The sequence below is a fragment of the Trachypithecus francoisi genome, unplaced genomic scaffold (genome assembly GCF_009764315.1).
Source record: "Trachypithecus francoisi isolate TF-2019V2 unplaced genomic scaffold, Tfra_2.0 Lachesis_group8, whole genome shotgun sequence".
Lineage (NCBI taxonomy): Eukaryota > Metazoa > Chordata > Mammalia > Primates > Cercopithecidae > Trachypithecus > Trachypithecus francoisi.
Genome location: NW_022681473.1, coordinates 12,979,226 through 12,995,191, shown reverse-complemented (window position 1 = coordinate 12,995,191; position 15,966 = coordinate 12,979,226). Strand labels below are relative to the sequence as shown.

Below are 15,966 nucleotides of genomic sequence, written 5' to 3'. Positions count from 1 at the left end.
CCTGAGGACTTTCCTGTGCCAAGGTTTCCAGTTGGCCCACAGGCTGGACCAATTTTGTGGAGGGCCTCAGACATGTTTTTCTTTGTAAGCTGCCCAGGGCATGAGAGTGTGCAGTTAGGGCTACTACTCTGAGCCTCTCCCCAAACTGCCTGGTAGGCAACGCTGGGTCAGGACCCTTGAGGCCGGCCTTCCCTCGGGAGTGCTGAGCAACCCTCATCCCTCCTAGGCGCTGCAGGGTGCTCCCCAGGTGGAGCTGGTCAAGAGACTAGAGCTGCCCGCACCTAGAGCCCATCCTCCACGGCGGTGGCCTAGGGCTGTGTCAGGGCAGGCTCAGGTGGTTGGCATCTGGCCCCGTTTTACTCCCGCACTCTTGCTGTCCCTGCAGCTCCCATCCCATATGTCCCTGAATTCAGGTGTCAGATGCCTTCACAGGTGAGCTGCTTGTGGGGGTGGGTGAGGTAGAGGAAGTGGCTTTTTCTTCCCTGGTCAGAAGCTTCCGAGTGGGAGAAACACAGAGGCGGCCGTCCTCTGTTGCTTCCTGGGACGTGGCCCTCTTCCCGACCTCGGTCGCCGGAGCGCGCAGGGGTTGGGAATCCGCAGGGCACTAGGACCCGGCGGGGCGGAGGGGGCAGCCCATGTGCTGCGATTCGCTCCCTCCCACCCCACTGCTCCCGCTCCATTGTCTGGGAACTGCAGCCGCGGGGCGGGCGGGCGGCGGCGGCGGCGGCGGCGGCGGGGACCCAGCGGGCCAGGTGTGGCCGGCGCGGAGCGGGTGCGGGAGATGCCAGGTGGGACCAGGTCCACCTGAGCCGCCCGCCTGGTCCCCGCCTTCTGTGGGAAGGATGTGCGCGCTGATGGCCAGGCGCGCGGCAGCGGCCCCCCGGGGGCCCTACGGCCCCTTGCTCTGCCTCCTGGTGGCCCTCGCCGTGGACGTCGTGAGAGGTCAGCGGGAGGGGAGGGCCGGGCCGGGGCGAGTGGGAGCGAGTGATGCCCGGGAGCCACGAACCTTCGGGTTCTCGGACTGAACCCTGAGCGGGGTCGCCCCGCAGCGCCCTGAAGGTCGGAGAGGTCTTGCCCTCGGGAACCTTTCCCCAGCCGTTCGCCCCTAAGGTTTCCTTCACCTTGCACGACCCGGCAACTCCTTCCTGACCCGCAGCGACCCGGGGCAGCTTGGCGCAGGGGCTTCCCTGTCCCGCACCTTCTGCGAGGGGCCCCTCAGCCCGGGCATCAAACCCAGCGGCCCCGGTCCCGGGCGCGCTAACGTCATCCCCACTCCCTCATCTGTGGTCTGTAGCGCTGCACCCTCCTAGCCTCCTTCCGCCAACACCAACCCACGCCCCTCGGGAGTGGAAAGCAGCCCCTTTGCCTGGGACCTGCAAGATACGCAAGCGCTCCCTCCGCCTTCCTCCAGAGGCTCCCTGACTTTGGCGTCTCCAGGGATGGCCGCATCCTTGCCTTCCAGAGCCCTTGGGAGGATTCCTGTCACTGGGGGAAAGGGCAGCAACTTCCCTGTTCTTCGGGGTGGGGGTCGGACTCCCTTGACCTGAGCTAGCTGGGCTGTGGCTGCAAGGCAAAGGATGCCACAGAAGACGGGGACAGTGAAACATTCTCTGCCCTCCTCCCCACCGAGCAGAGCGGAGCTCTGGGTGATGGGAGTCCGTGGGAGTCAGGCTAAGAGCATCTTGTAATTATGGAGGCAATGGAGTAGGAGGCAAACCTGAAGCCAGTGGCTGCCCCTAGAGAGCAGTAGTCACCTGTTACGCTTGGGGCAGGGGGCAGGGGGCAGGGAGAGCTTCTCAGTCATATTATGCTCCTTGGTGGGGAGGGCCAGGAAGGAGGTTGAAACCAATTCCCCCACCCCCACCCACAGCCCAGCTGTGGGGCTAAGAGGGAGCTAGCTGTGGGGTTGCTTTCAGCCACCTGCTCCCCAGCCCAGGGGACCCGGTGGGAGTCCTACTAGAGAGAGGAGGAAAACCTTGTCAAATCCATTACGCAGCAGCAATAATGCCTCCCCCCTCCAGACAGCACTCCACAGTTTACACAGCCCTGTCCTGTCCACAGTGTCACCTAATGCTTCTGCCCCTTTTACAAGTGAGGAAACAGGCTTCAAAATGTTAATGCCTGACCCAAGTTTCATCAGTTTAAGTTCAGGTCTCCAGGCTCCCAGGAAATCCTCTCTAGGGAGAGCTTCCTAGTTTGGGGGAATTCCAGGATAAGCACGACAAGGTCCCTGGTTGATGGGAAGATTACTAATTCAGAGGAGGCACCCAGGGTTGCAAAAGACAGGAGACTGGTGGGAAGGCGAGTAACCAAGGAGGGTTTCCTTCAGAAGGATGCCGTATTCATTCATGGCTCTGAATGAGGAGGGAGGTGCCACCAGGCAGAGCAGAGGAGAGGAGGTGCGCTCCAGGGCATGAAGCCTGCAGGGTGCACCGTGGCAGTGAAGAGTGGAGAGAGAGGTGGCAGGTGGAGAGGCCGGATGGTCTAGTGGCTAATGCCTGGGATGAACTCCTAGCTCCTTCACTCTCCAGCTGTGGAACCAGAGGCAAGTTCCTTAACCTCTCTGCCTCATTTTCTACATCCACAAAATGGGATTCATCATAATAGAACCTAGTTCACAGAATTATTCCAAAGACTCAAATAGTTCATACACATATAGTATTTAAATTCTCACCTGCATATAGCATTCACAAAGTGCTAATTATTATTATTAGTGCTCATAGTTAGGACAAACCAATATGGCCTTAGTGATCCTTTGTCCTTCTGATGATTGACTATTTTGACAGTTGCCCCAGGCTCATGGTCTCCACCCCACCCCCAGAGCAAGCAAGTGCCTTCACAGATCTCTTCAGCACCTTCGGCACCTGCCCATCCCACACTTGTACTCGATACCAGTCAGTTCAGGGATGAAGGGAGCAAGCTTGGAAAGATGCTTCAGGTTGCCATGGCAATGATGGGGGAGGAGGGGTGGATGCCCAGCAAAGCCTGGCCAAGGATTCAGGGCAGAGAAAACTCACTTCATTACTATCTTTTACCACACTGGCCCAGTCTGGGGACAGTTGTACCCCGGACGTGCCTTGGTATCAGAGGTGAGTAGATAGAGGGCAGAAGCTGGAGAAAAGCAGACACTGAGAAGGCTGTTGGAGAGAAGAAAGCCAAGGTCTGTGCAAAGTAGAAGGAATGGTTGGGAAGTGTCCAGTCCTGGACTCAGATTCGAATCCTGGCTTTGCTACATACTACCTGCGTGAGGCTCTTTAAGCCTCAGTGACGTCATCTGTGAAATGGTGGTGAGAGGGGAAGGGACATTTACAGCCGTTTTCTCCCTCCCCTGCCCATAATTACTGTGCCCAGCATGGCACTCAGGTCAGCCCCTGCCAGCTCTGAAGCTGTTGCCATCTCTCCCTCTTATCCCTCTTCAGTGGACTGTGGCCAGGCTCCCCTAGACCCTGTCTACCTGCCAGCAGCCCTGGAGCTCCTAGACGCCCCTGAGCACTTCCGTGTGCAGCAGGTGGGCCACTACCCACCTGCCAACTCCTCTCTGAGCTCCCGATCTGAGACTTTTCTGCTCCTGCAGCCCTGGCCCAGGGCCCAGCCACTTCTCCGGGCCTCCTACCCGCCTTTTGCCACTCAGCAGGTAAGGAGGGGGCACCAGGGACTCTCAGGCTAACAGGACTCAGGGCCTGAGGTCTGCTGGGTATGGCTTGGGAGCCTTCCCCAGCCCCTGCTGTGCTCCTCATATTCCAGAGGGGGAAACTGAAGCCCACAAAGGTTCTCTTCTGCCAAGCTGGGATCCCATCTTCCTAGATCTTCCCCCGCAACCTCCTCTTTTGTTAAGACCTCTCATTCTCCCTCCAGGTGGTCCCTCCTCGAGTCACTGAGCCCCACCAACGGCCAGTCCCATGGGACGTGCGGGCCGTGTCAGTGGAAGCGGCCGTGACTCCAGCGGAGCCCCACGCCCGGGTTCTCTTCCACCTCAAAGGGCAGGACTGGCCACCAGGGTCTGGCAGCCTGCCCTGTGCCCGGCTCCATGCCACACACCCTGCAGGCACTGCTCACCAAGCCTGCCGCTTCCAGGTGAGTAGTGAGTAGACAGGCCCCACCTAGGCTGGTCCTGCTGCAGCTGCATCAGCCAGGTGGTGGGCCCACCGCAGAGAGGAAGTCCCCACCCCTGGGAAGCGTGGGGGTTGTGGATCACCCGACTCGTTTTCTGCCCCCACTAGCTTTCAGTGCTGTGAAAACGTTGTTTAGGGCCCCAGAGGGAGTTCAGTCCTTGGTGTGACTTTGAGCAAGTAACTTAATCTCTCTGAGATTCAGTTTCCTCATCTGAAGAATGGGGTGATAACAATTCCTACCTCATCTGGAGTTGGAGGAAGGAATAAGTGAGGTGAATGTAAGGATAGCTTATGGCAGAGTAATCACTCAGCCAGTATGTTTGCGTTATTAGTATGACTTTTATAATTGCTGTTTCCACTATTTTGGAGTCTAGCACAGGACTACATGGGAGAGGCGTTTCTTGGGCTTTAGGATTCTGAGAAGAAGACTAGATTCTAGGCAGGACAGTCCTGGGCTTGGTTAGGGTGAGGCACTGGGATTGGCTTCCTTTGTACTGAGTCCTTTCCCAAGGTAAGTCCTTTCCCAAGGCTCTTGCTCCAGTGCTCCAGAGAGGGATATTTGCCCCAATCATGTTTACCTACATGCTCTCCCTCCTTGCCACCCTCGCTGTAGGTCCCTAACTTTTGGACAGAGCCCTCATAGGAAGGCCCTCATTCTTTGTGTCCTTTTCTGTACTAAGTTCACGCAAAGGTCTTTCCCAAGGTCTGAAGAGTGGTCTGCGGACATGCTCTGAAACCTAGACCTGGTTTGAAGCCCCAGCCATGTCGCCGGTTTGCTGGGTCACCCAGGCTATGTCTCCAGCCCATGCTGGGCCTCCCTTTCCTGAGCCCCTCCAGCTCTGCGTTGCCTGCCATGGGTGCTGAGAATCCTGTTGCTCGCCCTGTGCCCACCCGCATGCCAATTACTGCTGTCGTGTCTTCACAGCCATCCCTGGGCGCCTGCGTGGTGGAGTTGGAGCTTCCCTCGCACTGGTTCTCCCAGGCCTCCACCACACGGGCCGAGCTGGCCTACACGCTTGAGCCTGCGGCCGAGGGCCCTGGGGGCTGTGGCTCCGGTGAGGAGAACGACCCGGGGGAGCAGGCCCTCCCAGTGGGGGGTGTGGAGCTGCGCCCAGCAGACCCCCCGCAGTACCAGGAGGTACCTCTGGACGAGGCTGTGACTCTGCGGGTGCCTGACGTGCCAGTACGGCCTGGCCAGCTCTTTAGTGCTACCCTCCTGCTTCGGCACAACTTCACAGCCAGCCTCCTGACCCTGCGGTGAGCACCAGGTCGTGGGGATGGGTGAGGGTGGGAACCTCTGCGGGAAGACTAGGGACAGGTACCTGCTCCTCTTGGGGTCCTTGCTGGAATCCTTGACCTCTGCAAAACATGAGGTCATGTTTTTTACCCGGAAGGAGTTTGCTCCACCAAACTCCTTCCAGGTAAAAAGCCATGATTGTGCTGGTAGGAGCCCACCATGGGCACAGCCCTGGAATTAGAGTCAGAAGTAGGAAGCCGCCTCTCTCCCTGGCACCTCTCTGAGATTCCTTTATCCAGTGGGGCTAACATGGTCCAGCTCCAGGGCAGCTGCAAGGCTCCAGGGAGGGGAACCTGCAAAGGGCTTAGAGACTGGAAAATGCAGTACCTAGGCATGGGCTCTTGCTCCAGTGCTCTGGAGAGGGATATTTGCCCCAATCACGTTCACCTACATGCTCTCCCTCCTTGCCACCCTCGCCGTAGGTCCCTAGGCTTTGGACAGAGCCTGCTCTTCCCCATAGGAAGGCCCTCATTCTTTGTGTCCTTTTCTGTAATAAGTTCCCCCAAAGCAGCCCCCACCCACCTACCCAGTTCACCGGGCAAGGGCTTGCAGAGTATGACTTGCTTTTGGAGTCTAGCGCAGGAATTCATGGGTGAAACATCTCTTAGGCTTTAGGATTCTGAGAAGCCTGAGATCTAGGCAGGATAGTCCTGGGCTTGGTTACGGTGAGGCACTGGGACTGGTTCACTTTGTAATGAGACCTTTCCTGAGGGTTGAAGAGTGTCTGCAGACATGCTTTGAAACCTAGACCTCGTTTCAAGCCCTGCCTGGGTTTGTGCGTGTCCCATCTCTGTGTCTCCCCATCTCCTACACCCTCCTATTCTCACTCTTATTAAGCAGATCTTTCCTAGACACTTGCGGCCTGCCAAGCCCTGTGTCTTCACTCTGCAGATCCAAACACGAGCAAGGGCCAGTCCCTATCTGGCAGAAAGGGGCCCCCAGTGGTAGGGAAGGGAGCTGGATGGGCATGAATTGGATTAGAAGGCATGTGGGTGTGTAAGCACTGAGGGAGGTTCAAAGTGCTGTGGGAGCTTGGGTCACTGGGTGCAGTAAGGGGGAAATTCATCCCACCACTGGAAAAGCTTTCTAAAGGAGATGGTCTGTGAGTTGTTGGTGGCTTAAAGCATCAGCAGGTAAAGTAAGAAAGGGCAGAGCAGACTGAAGGCACAGACTGGGCAAAGACTTGGAGCCACGAATGGGTGCTATGTGTGGGGGGAAGAACTTGTGTGTAGCTGAAGCAGAGAGTGCATGGAGAGATGTCACAGCCAAAGGTAAGGCTGAACCAGACCCTGGAAGGACCCCGAATGCCAGGCTAAGGTTTAACCTTATGGGAAGTGGGGAGGCGTAAGTGGTCTTTGGGTGGGGGAGAGCTGGAAGGTGTGAGCTGCACTGAGGCGGGGTCCTTCTGGGTTGGAGGATGGTGAAGAGGAGATTCAGACTGGAGCCGGGGAGGTCAGGGGGCTTCGGCCCCTTGTCTTTCCCCTTCAATCCAGCCCACACTTCAGCATCCACCTTGCCAAACTGAGCCTATACCCTCTTCCCCAGGATCAAGGTGAAGAAGGGGCTGCACGTGACAGCCGCCCGCCCAGCCCAGCCCACACTGTGGACTGCCAAGCTGGACCGCTTCAAGGGTTCCAAGCACCACACCACCCTCATCACCTGCCACCGTGCTGGGCTCACAGAGCCAGACTCCAGGTGGGCAGTTTCCCTCCACCCAGGGGGCAAGGGAGGGAGGGCTGGTTATAGAGTGCAGGTGGGCAGGCTTGGGAGCTGCCATGCTGCCTCTAGATCCCCACGTGAGCAGACACAAGGACAGACTTTTTCTTTTTGTTTTTTTTTTGAGACGGAGTCTCGCTCTGCCGCCCGGGCTGGAGTGCAGTGGCCGGATCTCAGCTCACTGCAAGCTCCGCCTCCCGGGTTTACGCCATTCTCCTGCCTCAGCCTCCCGAGTAGCTGGGACTACAAGCGCCCGCCTCGACGCCCGGCTAGTTTTTTGTATTTTTTAGTAGAGACGGGGTTTCACCATATTAGCCAGGATGGTCTCGATCTCCTGACCTCGTGATCCGCCCGTCTCGGCCTCCCAAAGTGCCGGGATGACAGGCTTGAGCCACCGCGCCCGGCCAAGGACAGACTTTTTCAAGGGGGCAGCACAAAGCAGGCATCATTCATTCATTCATTGGGCCACTATCTTCCCAGCCCCAGCCATGTGCCAGGCATAGCAAGTGTCTGTGAGTGTTATTCTAAGTGATGCCAACCAATCCTGTCCCCCAGGTATAGCCCTCATAGCCACTACTCCATCCCTCTGCTGCCACCAAATGGTTCTTTCTCTGGGCCATTCACATTTCCCCAAAAAGCCCAGCCGCAGTTCTGAACTCTTCTCATTCATGCCCTGAGCCTGGGTCAGGGCCATGGACTCGGTAGCCCCAGTTTGAATTCTGGTTCTGATGCTTTTGGGGTGGGCAAAACCTGGGGCAAGCCAGTGAACATTCCCCTAACCAAGCCTCAGTTTCTTCACTTGTGAAATAGGAATAATAATGCATCCCTTAGCATTTTTGAAAATAAAGTACTGCATATCAAGCACCCAGGATGGTTCCCAGCACATAGATGTTTGTTTGATCGGAGGAAGCTTATCATTCAGAGGATCAAGTGTTTGGTCCTGGGACCTGGAAGTGAATCTCCCGCATACCACCTCAGTGGCTGTGGAAAGCAGAAATCTGGGGGAAGCAGGCCCAGGCAGACAGGGGAGCAAGCCACCTTGCCGCATGGAAGGTGGTTCAGTGGCTTCAAGGATCTTAGAGAGGCCAAGAGTGGGTCAGAGTTTGGGCTGGAGCGAGGATGCTTGGGTTTAGATCTCAGCCCTGCTACTTTTTGCTGTGTGGTCTTATGTGAGCTATATAACCTCTGTGCCTCAGTTTTCTCCTGTGTAAAATTGGGATAATCATGAATGTAGTAACAGCTGAGATCATACCTGGCAGCTAGCAAGCACTTGGCTTCTCTCTCTCTTTTGGCCGGCAGTCCCCTTGAACTGTTTGAGTTCCTGTGGGTGGACTTCATGGTGGAGAATAGCACTGGTGGGGGCGTAGCGGTCACTCGCCCCGTCACGTGGCAGCTGGAGTACCCCGGCCAGGCCCCTGAAGCAGAGAAGGACAAAATGGTGTGGGAAATCCTGGTGTCAGAGCGAGACATCAGAGCCCTTATCCCACTGGCCAAGGTAAGGAGACCTCCATCTCTGCCGGGGAAGGCTGGAGGCCAAGTCCCAGGAGCCCATGCGCTGAGGGACCTGGGGCTGAGCCCCTCCTCCACCCCCAGGCTGAGGAGCTGGTGAATACAGCACCACTGACTGGAGTACCCCAGCATGTCCCCGTGCGCCTTGTCACTGTGGACGGCGGGGGGGCCTTGGTGGAGGTGACAGAGCATGTCGGCTGCGAGTCGGCCAACACGCAGGTCCTACAGGTGAGTGGCAGGTACCCAGCTCATGTGAGTCTGCATTTGTGTGGGCACAGTTACACACGCACCCCTTTCCTCCTTCCTTATGTGGGTCCCCAAGAGAATAGCTTCTTCTTGAGACCAGAAACCTCATGGGAGGAACCACAGCTTCAATTTCTTTTGTTCCAGCCACCTCTCTCCCAAATCAAGTGGGAGCCAAGTAACCCTGACAGTCCCCAACCTTAGACACTTTCACGCTCATTATTGCACGGGCAGGTGAGCTGGCCTGAGAGTTGAGAGCACGTACTTTGTGATCAGAAAGTTTTAGTTTGAAACACATCCTTGTTGTCAACCAGCTGTGTGATCATGGACTGATCTCTTAACCTCTCTGAGCCTTGTTCCCTAAACTTGAAAATGGGAACATATCTTTGGTTGTTGTAAGAATTAAAAGCACCTTAAGACAGTATTCAGCAGATAGCAGGAGCTGAAACAATGGCGCCTACTGCTGTTATAATATGATGTAATAATTATACAATGGTAAAAATTATTATTATTATTACTGGTGATTGTGAAGCAAAAAAAAGGGGGGTGGGTAGAGCAACTTTCTTATCTTGAAATTCTAAGAGGGGAAGCATGGAGCCTGCATGTATGCAAATCGCAGCCACCTGAAGGGAGAAGGTGCCTTTCCCCACTTGTGGCGCCCTTTGCTCAAATGTGTGTGGTTCCTGCTGGAGGGCCTTGGTGGGGAGATCTGCTTTGCCCCACCTCTGCCTACCTGGCTGTAGCTGGCTGCCAGGTGGCTCCAAGAGCAATGTCAAAGGCCAGCACGAATAAGGAGCCAAAGTTTTGGGTTCACACCCCTGCTCTGCCAGGAGGAAGACTGGTATGCAATGGCCAGTTCCCCTGACTGAGCCCCAGGGAAACTCAAGGAATGGCCCCTACAGTAAAATCTTAAACAAAGAACAGGTGCTTAACCAACGGTCCTGCTGCAACATGCATTCCCGTGAGACACAGAGCCGAACTCAGTGGGAGCCCATCCTATGGCCTGAGGTCAGGGCTGCGGTCTTCTGGCCCATGCCTTTTTTTTTTTTTTGGTTTTGTTTTGTTTTTAATCTATTTATTTATTTATTTATTTATTTGAGACAGAGTCTCACTCTGTCCCCAGACTGGAGTGCAATGATACAGTCCCGCTCATTGCAGTCTCAGCTTCCCAGGCTCAAGGGATCCTCCCACCTCAGCCTCCCCAGTAGCTAGGACTATAGGCACGTGCCACCACCCCTGGCTGATGTATTGTATTTTTTGTAGAGAGGGGGTTTTGCCATGTTGCCCAGGCTGGCCTCAAACTCCTGGACTCAAGCAATCCACCCACCTCGGCCTCTCAGAGTGCTGGGACTACAGGCATGAGCCACCCACCGGGCCCAAACTCACACCTATCTTTAGTGGCTTAGCCCGCCCGCCTGCCCTCTACCCTTCCACAGGTGTCTGAGGCCTGTGATGCCGTGTTCGTGGCTGGCAAGGAGAGCCGGGGCGCCCGGGGGGTGCGGGTGGACTTCTGGTGGCGCCGGCTCCGGGCCTCACTGCGGCTGACAGTGTGGGCCCCGCTGCTACCACTGCGCATCGAGCTCACTGACACCACCCTGGAGCAGGTCCGCGGCTGGAGGGTACCTAGCCCTGCCGAAGGGTGAGTGGAGGCCTGAGGAAGCTGGCAGGCCTTGGCGAGTCACACTGGGACGGAGAGGCGCAGGGGACACAGCCATGGGCCCAAGTCGGGGTCTGGAAAACTGCCGCGTTGCTTGCAGTTCTTTCTGCCCACCTCCACCCTGGACCGCCCATCCAATGACAGCTTTCTGTGAAATTGCTGACCTCCGCATCCCTCTCCTTCCCTGCCTCATTTTTCCCCTAGCACCCTCCACTTCCTAATCTACATCAGTACTGGTTAATGTTGCCTGTCCATCCTTTCCACGCTCCTCCCCCGAGAATGTCAGCCCCTTGAAGCCAGGGTCTGTCTATGCTGGTCACTGCTGTACCCTCAGAGCCTAAGATGACACAGAGCTCAGGAAACGAACACCCTTGGAGGGGGCTCCCCAAAACCCAGGGCGAAGTGGCCCACGCCTCTGGAATCTAGCTTCCAGGCCCTTCAGAGAGTGAGCGTCCCCAGGGTCCCCGTAAGAGAGCATCTCCCCTGGGGTCCACTTGGGAGCAAGAGCGGTGATCGAGGCACAGCGCTGGTCCGGAGTGGGCTGGGGGTCGAAGGGCCTGACCTCAAGAGGGGCGGACGTCTGCCTTTGAGAAACAGGAGCTGCTGGCGATTAGGAGCCGCCGGGGAGGAGCTGGGGATCTTCAGCAGCTGGGCTCTGGGCAGGCTGGGGCCGGGCAGCGCTGACAGCCAGTTCCGGCCTCCCTGCCCTGCAGGCCTGCGGAACCCGCGGCAGAGGCGGCAGATGAGACCGAGCGGCGCGCCCGTGGCTGCCACCTGCAGTACCAGCGCGCCGGTGTGCGGTTCCTCGCCCCCTTCGCTGCCCACCCGCTGGACGGCGGCCGCCGCCTCACGCACCTGCTTGGCTCCAACTGGCTGCTGGATGTGTCCCACCTTGTGGCGCCACATGCCCGCGTGCTGGACCCGCGTGTGGCCTCGCTGGAGGGCGGCCGCGTCCTGGTGGGCCGGGAGCCCGGTGTCACCTCCATTGAAGTAAGCAGCCGGGGACCAGGAGAGCAGACCCCCTGAGAAGGGTGGAGGGGCCCCCAAAATGCTTGCAGGTGGGAGTGAAGAGTGTGCCAGGAGCCCAGAGTGTGTGGGCGAGTTGTGAGGTCTAGGTCTGAGAGCAGTGGGATTGGGGATGGGTTCAGAATGGGGTGGCTGCATAAGGGGGGAAGCCCTCTAGCTATGAAGGGCTGAGGTGTGGGTAATGTGGGGACCAGGTCTTGAGGGAAAAGGGAACTGTCCCCTAGGTGTGGGATTGGGGTCCACGTATGCACTGGGGTGCAAAGAGTAGAGGGAGAGTAGCCAGTGAGGCTGCTGGGAGCTCCTTTTTCCCTCTGGGTGGGGGCTGTCCATGGCAAAGACCCCCCCACCTCCGGAGAGCAGCCTATAAGGGTGCTGGGAGCACCCGGTTCCCTCTGGGTGGGGGCTGTCTGTATAGAAGGCTCCCCCACCTCCAGCTCCTTCCCACCCTCAGGTGCGTTCCCCACTGTCTGACTCCATCCTGGGGGAGCAGGCCCTGGCTGTGACGGACGACAAGGTCTCAGTGCTGGAGCTGAGGGTGCAGCCAGTGATGGGCATCTCGCTGACCTTGAGCCGGGGCACTGCCCACCCCGGGGAGGTCACAGCCACGTGCTGGGCACAGTCAGCCCTTCCCGCCCCAAAGCAGGTGACAGTTGGGGGGTCAGGGGGATGAGGTCAACATCTCCAGATGGGGGCTCATGGTAGAGGGGGATGGGAGGAAGGGGAACCTGGCACCTTGACCCCTTAGGGTTTTCAGAGTGAGGACTGACTCTGTGAGGTAGTGAGCTCTCTGCAGCTGGAGGTGATCAAGCAGTGGCTGGAGTATGGCAGTGGGAGGCTGGTTAGATGGCTCTAACTGAGGACCCTCCCAATAACTCAGACCCTAGGACTGAGTGGCAGACAGGTGATTGACACGTGTCCCCTCTCTCCCTGTGTTTTGTCTATCTGCCTGTGTCTCTGTTTTCTCTCTGGTCTCTCTTCCATGTGGCCTGTCTCTGTGGGAGTGGCTTCTCTGTGCACGCGTGCGTGCCCTCGCGTGTCTCTGCCCGTGTCTGTGTGCCCCACAGGAGGTGGTCCTCTCCCTATGGCTGTCCTTCTCTGATCACACCGTGGCCCCGGCTGAGCTCTATGACCGCCGTGACCTGGGACTGTCCGTCTCAGCCGAGGAGCCTGGGGCCATCCTGCCAGCTGAGGAGCAGGGCGCCCAGCTCGGGGTGGTGGTGAGTGGGGCAGGCGCCGAGGGGTTGCCGCTGCATGTGGCTCTGCACCCGCCCGAGCCCTGCCGCCGGGGCCGCCACCGTGTGCCTCTGGCCTCTGGCACCGCCTGGCTGGGGCTGCCCCCTGCCTCCACTCCAGCCCCTGCCCTCCCATCCAGCCCTGCTTGGAGCCCACCAGCCACAGAAGCCACCATGGGTGGTGAACGGCAGGCGGCAGGCAGTGTCGGGGACAATATAGGTGTGAGGGGCAAGTTTGAGCGGGCAGAGGAGGAGGCCAGGAAGGAGGACACCAAAGCCAGGGAGGAGGAGGAGGAGGAAGAGGAGGAGGAGATGGTCCCTGCCCCTCAGCGTGTCACCGACCTAGAGCTGGGCATGTACGCCCTGCTGGGAATCTTCTGCGTGGCCATCTTCGTCTTCTTGGTCAATGGTGTGGTCTTCGTCCTGCGCTATCAGCGCAAAGAGCCTCCCGACAGTACCACTGACCCCACCTCCCCCCAGCCCCACAACTGGGTCTGGCTGGGCACTGACCAGGAGGAACTGAGCCGCCAGCTGGACCGGCAGTCCCCTGGCCTGCCCAAGGGGGAGGGGGGCTGCTCCTGTGAGAGTGGGGGAGGAGGGGAGGCCCCTACCCTGGCCCCTGGCCCTCCTGGGGGCACCACCGGCTCCTCAAGCACCCTGGCCCGAAAGGAGGCTGGGGGGCGGCGGAAGCGAGTAGAGTTCGTGACATTTGCGCCAGCCCCTCCAGCCCAGCCACCTGAGGAGCCTGTAGGGGCCCCTGCTGTGCAGTCCATCCTTGTGGCAGGCGAGGAGGACATCCGCTGGGTGTGTGAGGACATGGGGCTGAAGGACCCTGAGGAGCTTCGTAACTACATGGAGAGGATCCGGGGCAGCTCCTGACCCTCCACAGCCACCTGGTCAGCCACCAGCTGGGGCAACAGCGGTGGAGGTCCCACCGAGCCTCTCGCCTGCCCCCCCGCCGCTCGTCTGGTGCTTGTTGATCCAAGTCCCCTGCCTGGTCCCCCGCAAGGACTCCCACCCAGGCCCCCTCTGCCCTGCCCCTTGTCATGGACCATGGTCGTGAGGAAGGGCTCATGCCCGTTATTTATGGGAACCATTTCATTCTAACAGAATAAACCGAGAAGGAAACCAGAGCTGGGACTGCTGCTGTCTGTCTGGTGGAGTGAAGCAAGGGGCCTGGAATGGGCTGTGTTCAGCCCCTGTCCCTGCTGAAACAGCGGTGGGAGGCTGGGCCCTGGGACACCCTCTCATAGCGTCCAGCGATCCAGACAAATAGGAGAGCCGTGACAGCCTGAATGCCAGCCAGCAGGAAGAAGTAGAGGTCCATCCGGCAATTGTTGATGTTCCCTGGGGAAAGGAGAGGTTAGATTTGGGTCAGGACAGGGATCCTCTGACTCGCGCCCTGTGCCTGCCATGTCCCAGCCCTGGGGCAGGCAGCTGAGGCCATGTGGGCAGTGGTGGGATCTGAAGACACTGGACAGATACCCGCTAATGTCTGGCTTCCTGAAGGTCTCCAGGGGTATCTACAATTCCTCTTCAGCTATTCAGAAGCGGGTATGAAATACAAACACCATGAGAAAGGTAACCTTTCAGCCAGAAATGGCAGAGTTCCAGAAGCAGTAAGGAGCCTTGGAGGTCCACTCAGTTCAACAGTTGGGGAAGGCCCAAGGAGGGAGGCCATGATGCGGTGGACTGGCCCCGCCCAGACTGGAACCCCAGTCTCCAAGTCTAGCCCCCTTCTTGCTTCTGCGCAGTCAAAGCACTTAGCAGTTGCCACCTCCTTTCCAAGCCTCCCTCCACCCATGTCCCACTCCTGGGGAGGCCCCATACTCACCGAAGTCCTCAGGGCAGTGCAGCCAGCCCCCAGGCAAGGACAGCAGTGCCACGAGGCTGGAGCCCAACAGTGAGCCCACCCCCGACAGGCAGAAGAAGATGCCCATGATGGCACCTTGCATGGAGCGCGGGGCCTCTGAGTAGGCAAACTCCAGGCCTGCGGAGAGGGAGCAGAGAGGATCTCAGGGGCTGGTGCAGGTGCAGAGAACAGGCTCAGGCCCCTGTCTGCTGCCCCCGACCCTGCCCCCACCAAACCACCCTCCAGGCTTCCCTTGGATGCCTGTCCCCTCAATGGCAATGACAGCACCTATGCATCAATGCCACCTTTCCCTCTGCCCTGCTTACCTGCCTCCTGGCTGAACCCCTGCACTGGGGTGCTCCATGCGCTGCCCCAGTAGCTCTGTCTCCCCTCCTCCCCTTCCTGCTAGGTCACTCATTTCAGTAACAGCACCATATTTACTTCCTCTCTCTCCCCACCATCTCTGCCCACCTTCAATGTCATCGTCGAATCGTTTTGATACAACCTCTGAAATCTATTCTAAATGTATGTCCTTCTCTCTGTTTCCTCTTCTCTGGGTCCAACCCCAGTCCTGGTCACTTTCTGCAAATGCCTCTTAAACTCCCCTGACTCCTGTCCTCCTCACACAGCCAGGAGCATCTGTCTAAAGCATCTCGGATGGGGTCCTTTCCCGGCCAAAACCCCCTGGAGGGTTGCCTTCAGGGGAAATCCCAAAGTGCAGGCTCAGCCCACAAATTCGACACCTCCACTGCACTTCCCTTGCCTCTCCAGTCCTATCCCCCACACTTCCCAAAGGCTTGAGTCTTTGCTTATGCTGTTCCCTCTGCCTGTAAGACCCCTCCTCCTACCCACTCACCTGCCTGCCCCCCCTCCATGCTTAAGGGCTCCCACCACACTCTGCCCTGACTTCCACAGCACTCCACTGGCTCACTGTTTGCCTGACTCTCTCCCCATCTGAGTGAGCGCCCAGGGTCAGTTTTTTCTTTATATCTGACCCAGCCTAGCCCTGGGCCCACAGCTGAGGAAGCCCTTGCTTTTTTGCTGTCTGAAGGGCCTGCCCCAGCCTTGTAGCTCTAGCTCCCAGCCCAGGGAAGGAGGTTGGGAGGGTGGGGAGCGAAGGACATAGAAATCCATTATTATGACCCAGAGTACAGTGTGCTATGATAGAGAGATGAACACGGGGCGGGAAGGGAGGGCCCCTTCCTCCCAAGGACCTTGGTATTTAGGCTCAGAATTGAAGGGGAAATCGGAGTTCACCTTCAATCTCAGGTAGAGGGAACAGCAACTTCAAAGACACAGAGGGTGGAGAACCTGGCACCAGG

The 15,966-nt window shown here is 58.2% G+C and overlaps 2 protein-coding genes across 2 annotated transcripts in view; one reads left to right on the top strand and one right to left on the bottom strand.

Annotated features, from left to right (window-relative positions):
* Positions 1 to 470: 470 nt before the first annotated feature.
* On the top strand, positions 471 to 13,925 carry TMEM132A (transmembrane protein 132A). Its single transcript, XM_033206572.1, has 11 exons — positions 471 to 942; positions 3,420 to 3,634; positions 3,856 to 4,074; positions 5,038 to 5,369; positions 6,955 to 7,104; positions 8,425 to 8,620; positions 8,719 to 8,862; positions 10,314 to 10,516; positions 11,248 to 11,524; positions 12,012 to 12,203; positions 12,625 to 13,925. The coding sequence occupies exons 1-11, from the start codon at positions 636 to 638 to the stop codon at positions 13,669 to 13,671; spliced, it is 3,282 nt and encodes a 1,093-aa protein (XP_033062463.1). The 5' UTR covers positions 471 to 635; the 3' UTR covers positions 13,672 to 13,925.
* SLC15A3 (solute carrier family 15 member 3) overlaps positions 13,850 to 15,966 on the bottom strand; it is a 14,732-nt gene continuing 12,615 nt past the window's right edge. Inside the window, exons 7-8 of the mRNA XM_033206573.1 lie at positions 14,627 to 14,782; positions 13,850 to 14,139 (exon numbers count right to left, since the gene is read on the bottom strand). Of these exons, the coding sequence (XP_033062464.1) occupies positions 13,985 to 14,139; positions 14,627 to 14,782 (311 nt within the window). The 3' untranslated portion in view covers positions 13,850 to 13,984. The remainder of the gene's footprint in view (positions 14,140 to 14,626; positions 14,783 to 15,966) is intronic.

Bases quoted from the DNA above. Each gene is read 5' to 3' on its own strand.
- TMEM132A (XM_033206572.1), top strand. From the start codon at position 636: ATGTGCTGCGATTCGCTCCCTCCCACCCCACTGCTCCCGCTCCATTGT. The intron at 4,075-5,037 runs GTGAGTAGTGAG...GTGTCTTCACAG, and splicing joins ACCAAGCCTGCCGCTTCCAG to CCATCCCTGGGCGCCTGCGT. The intron at 12,204-12,624 runs GTGACAGTTGGG...TGTGCCCCACAG, and splicing joins CCCTTCCCGCCCCAAAGCAG to GAGGTGGTCCTCTCCCTATG.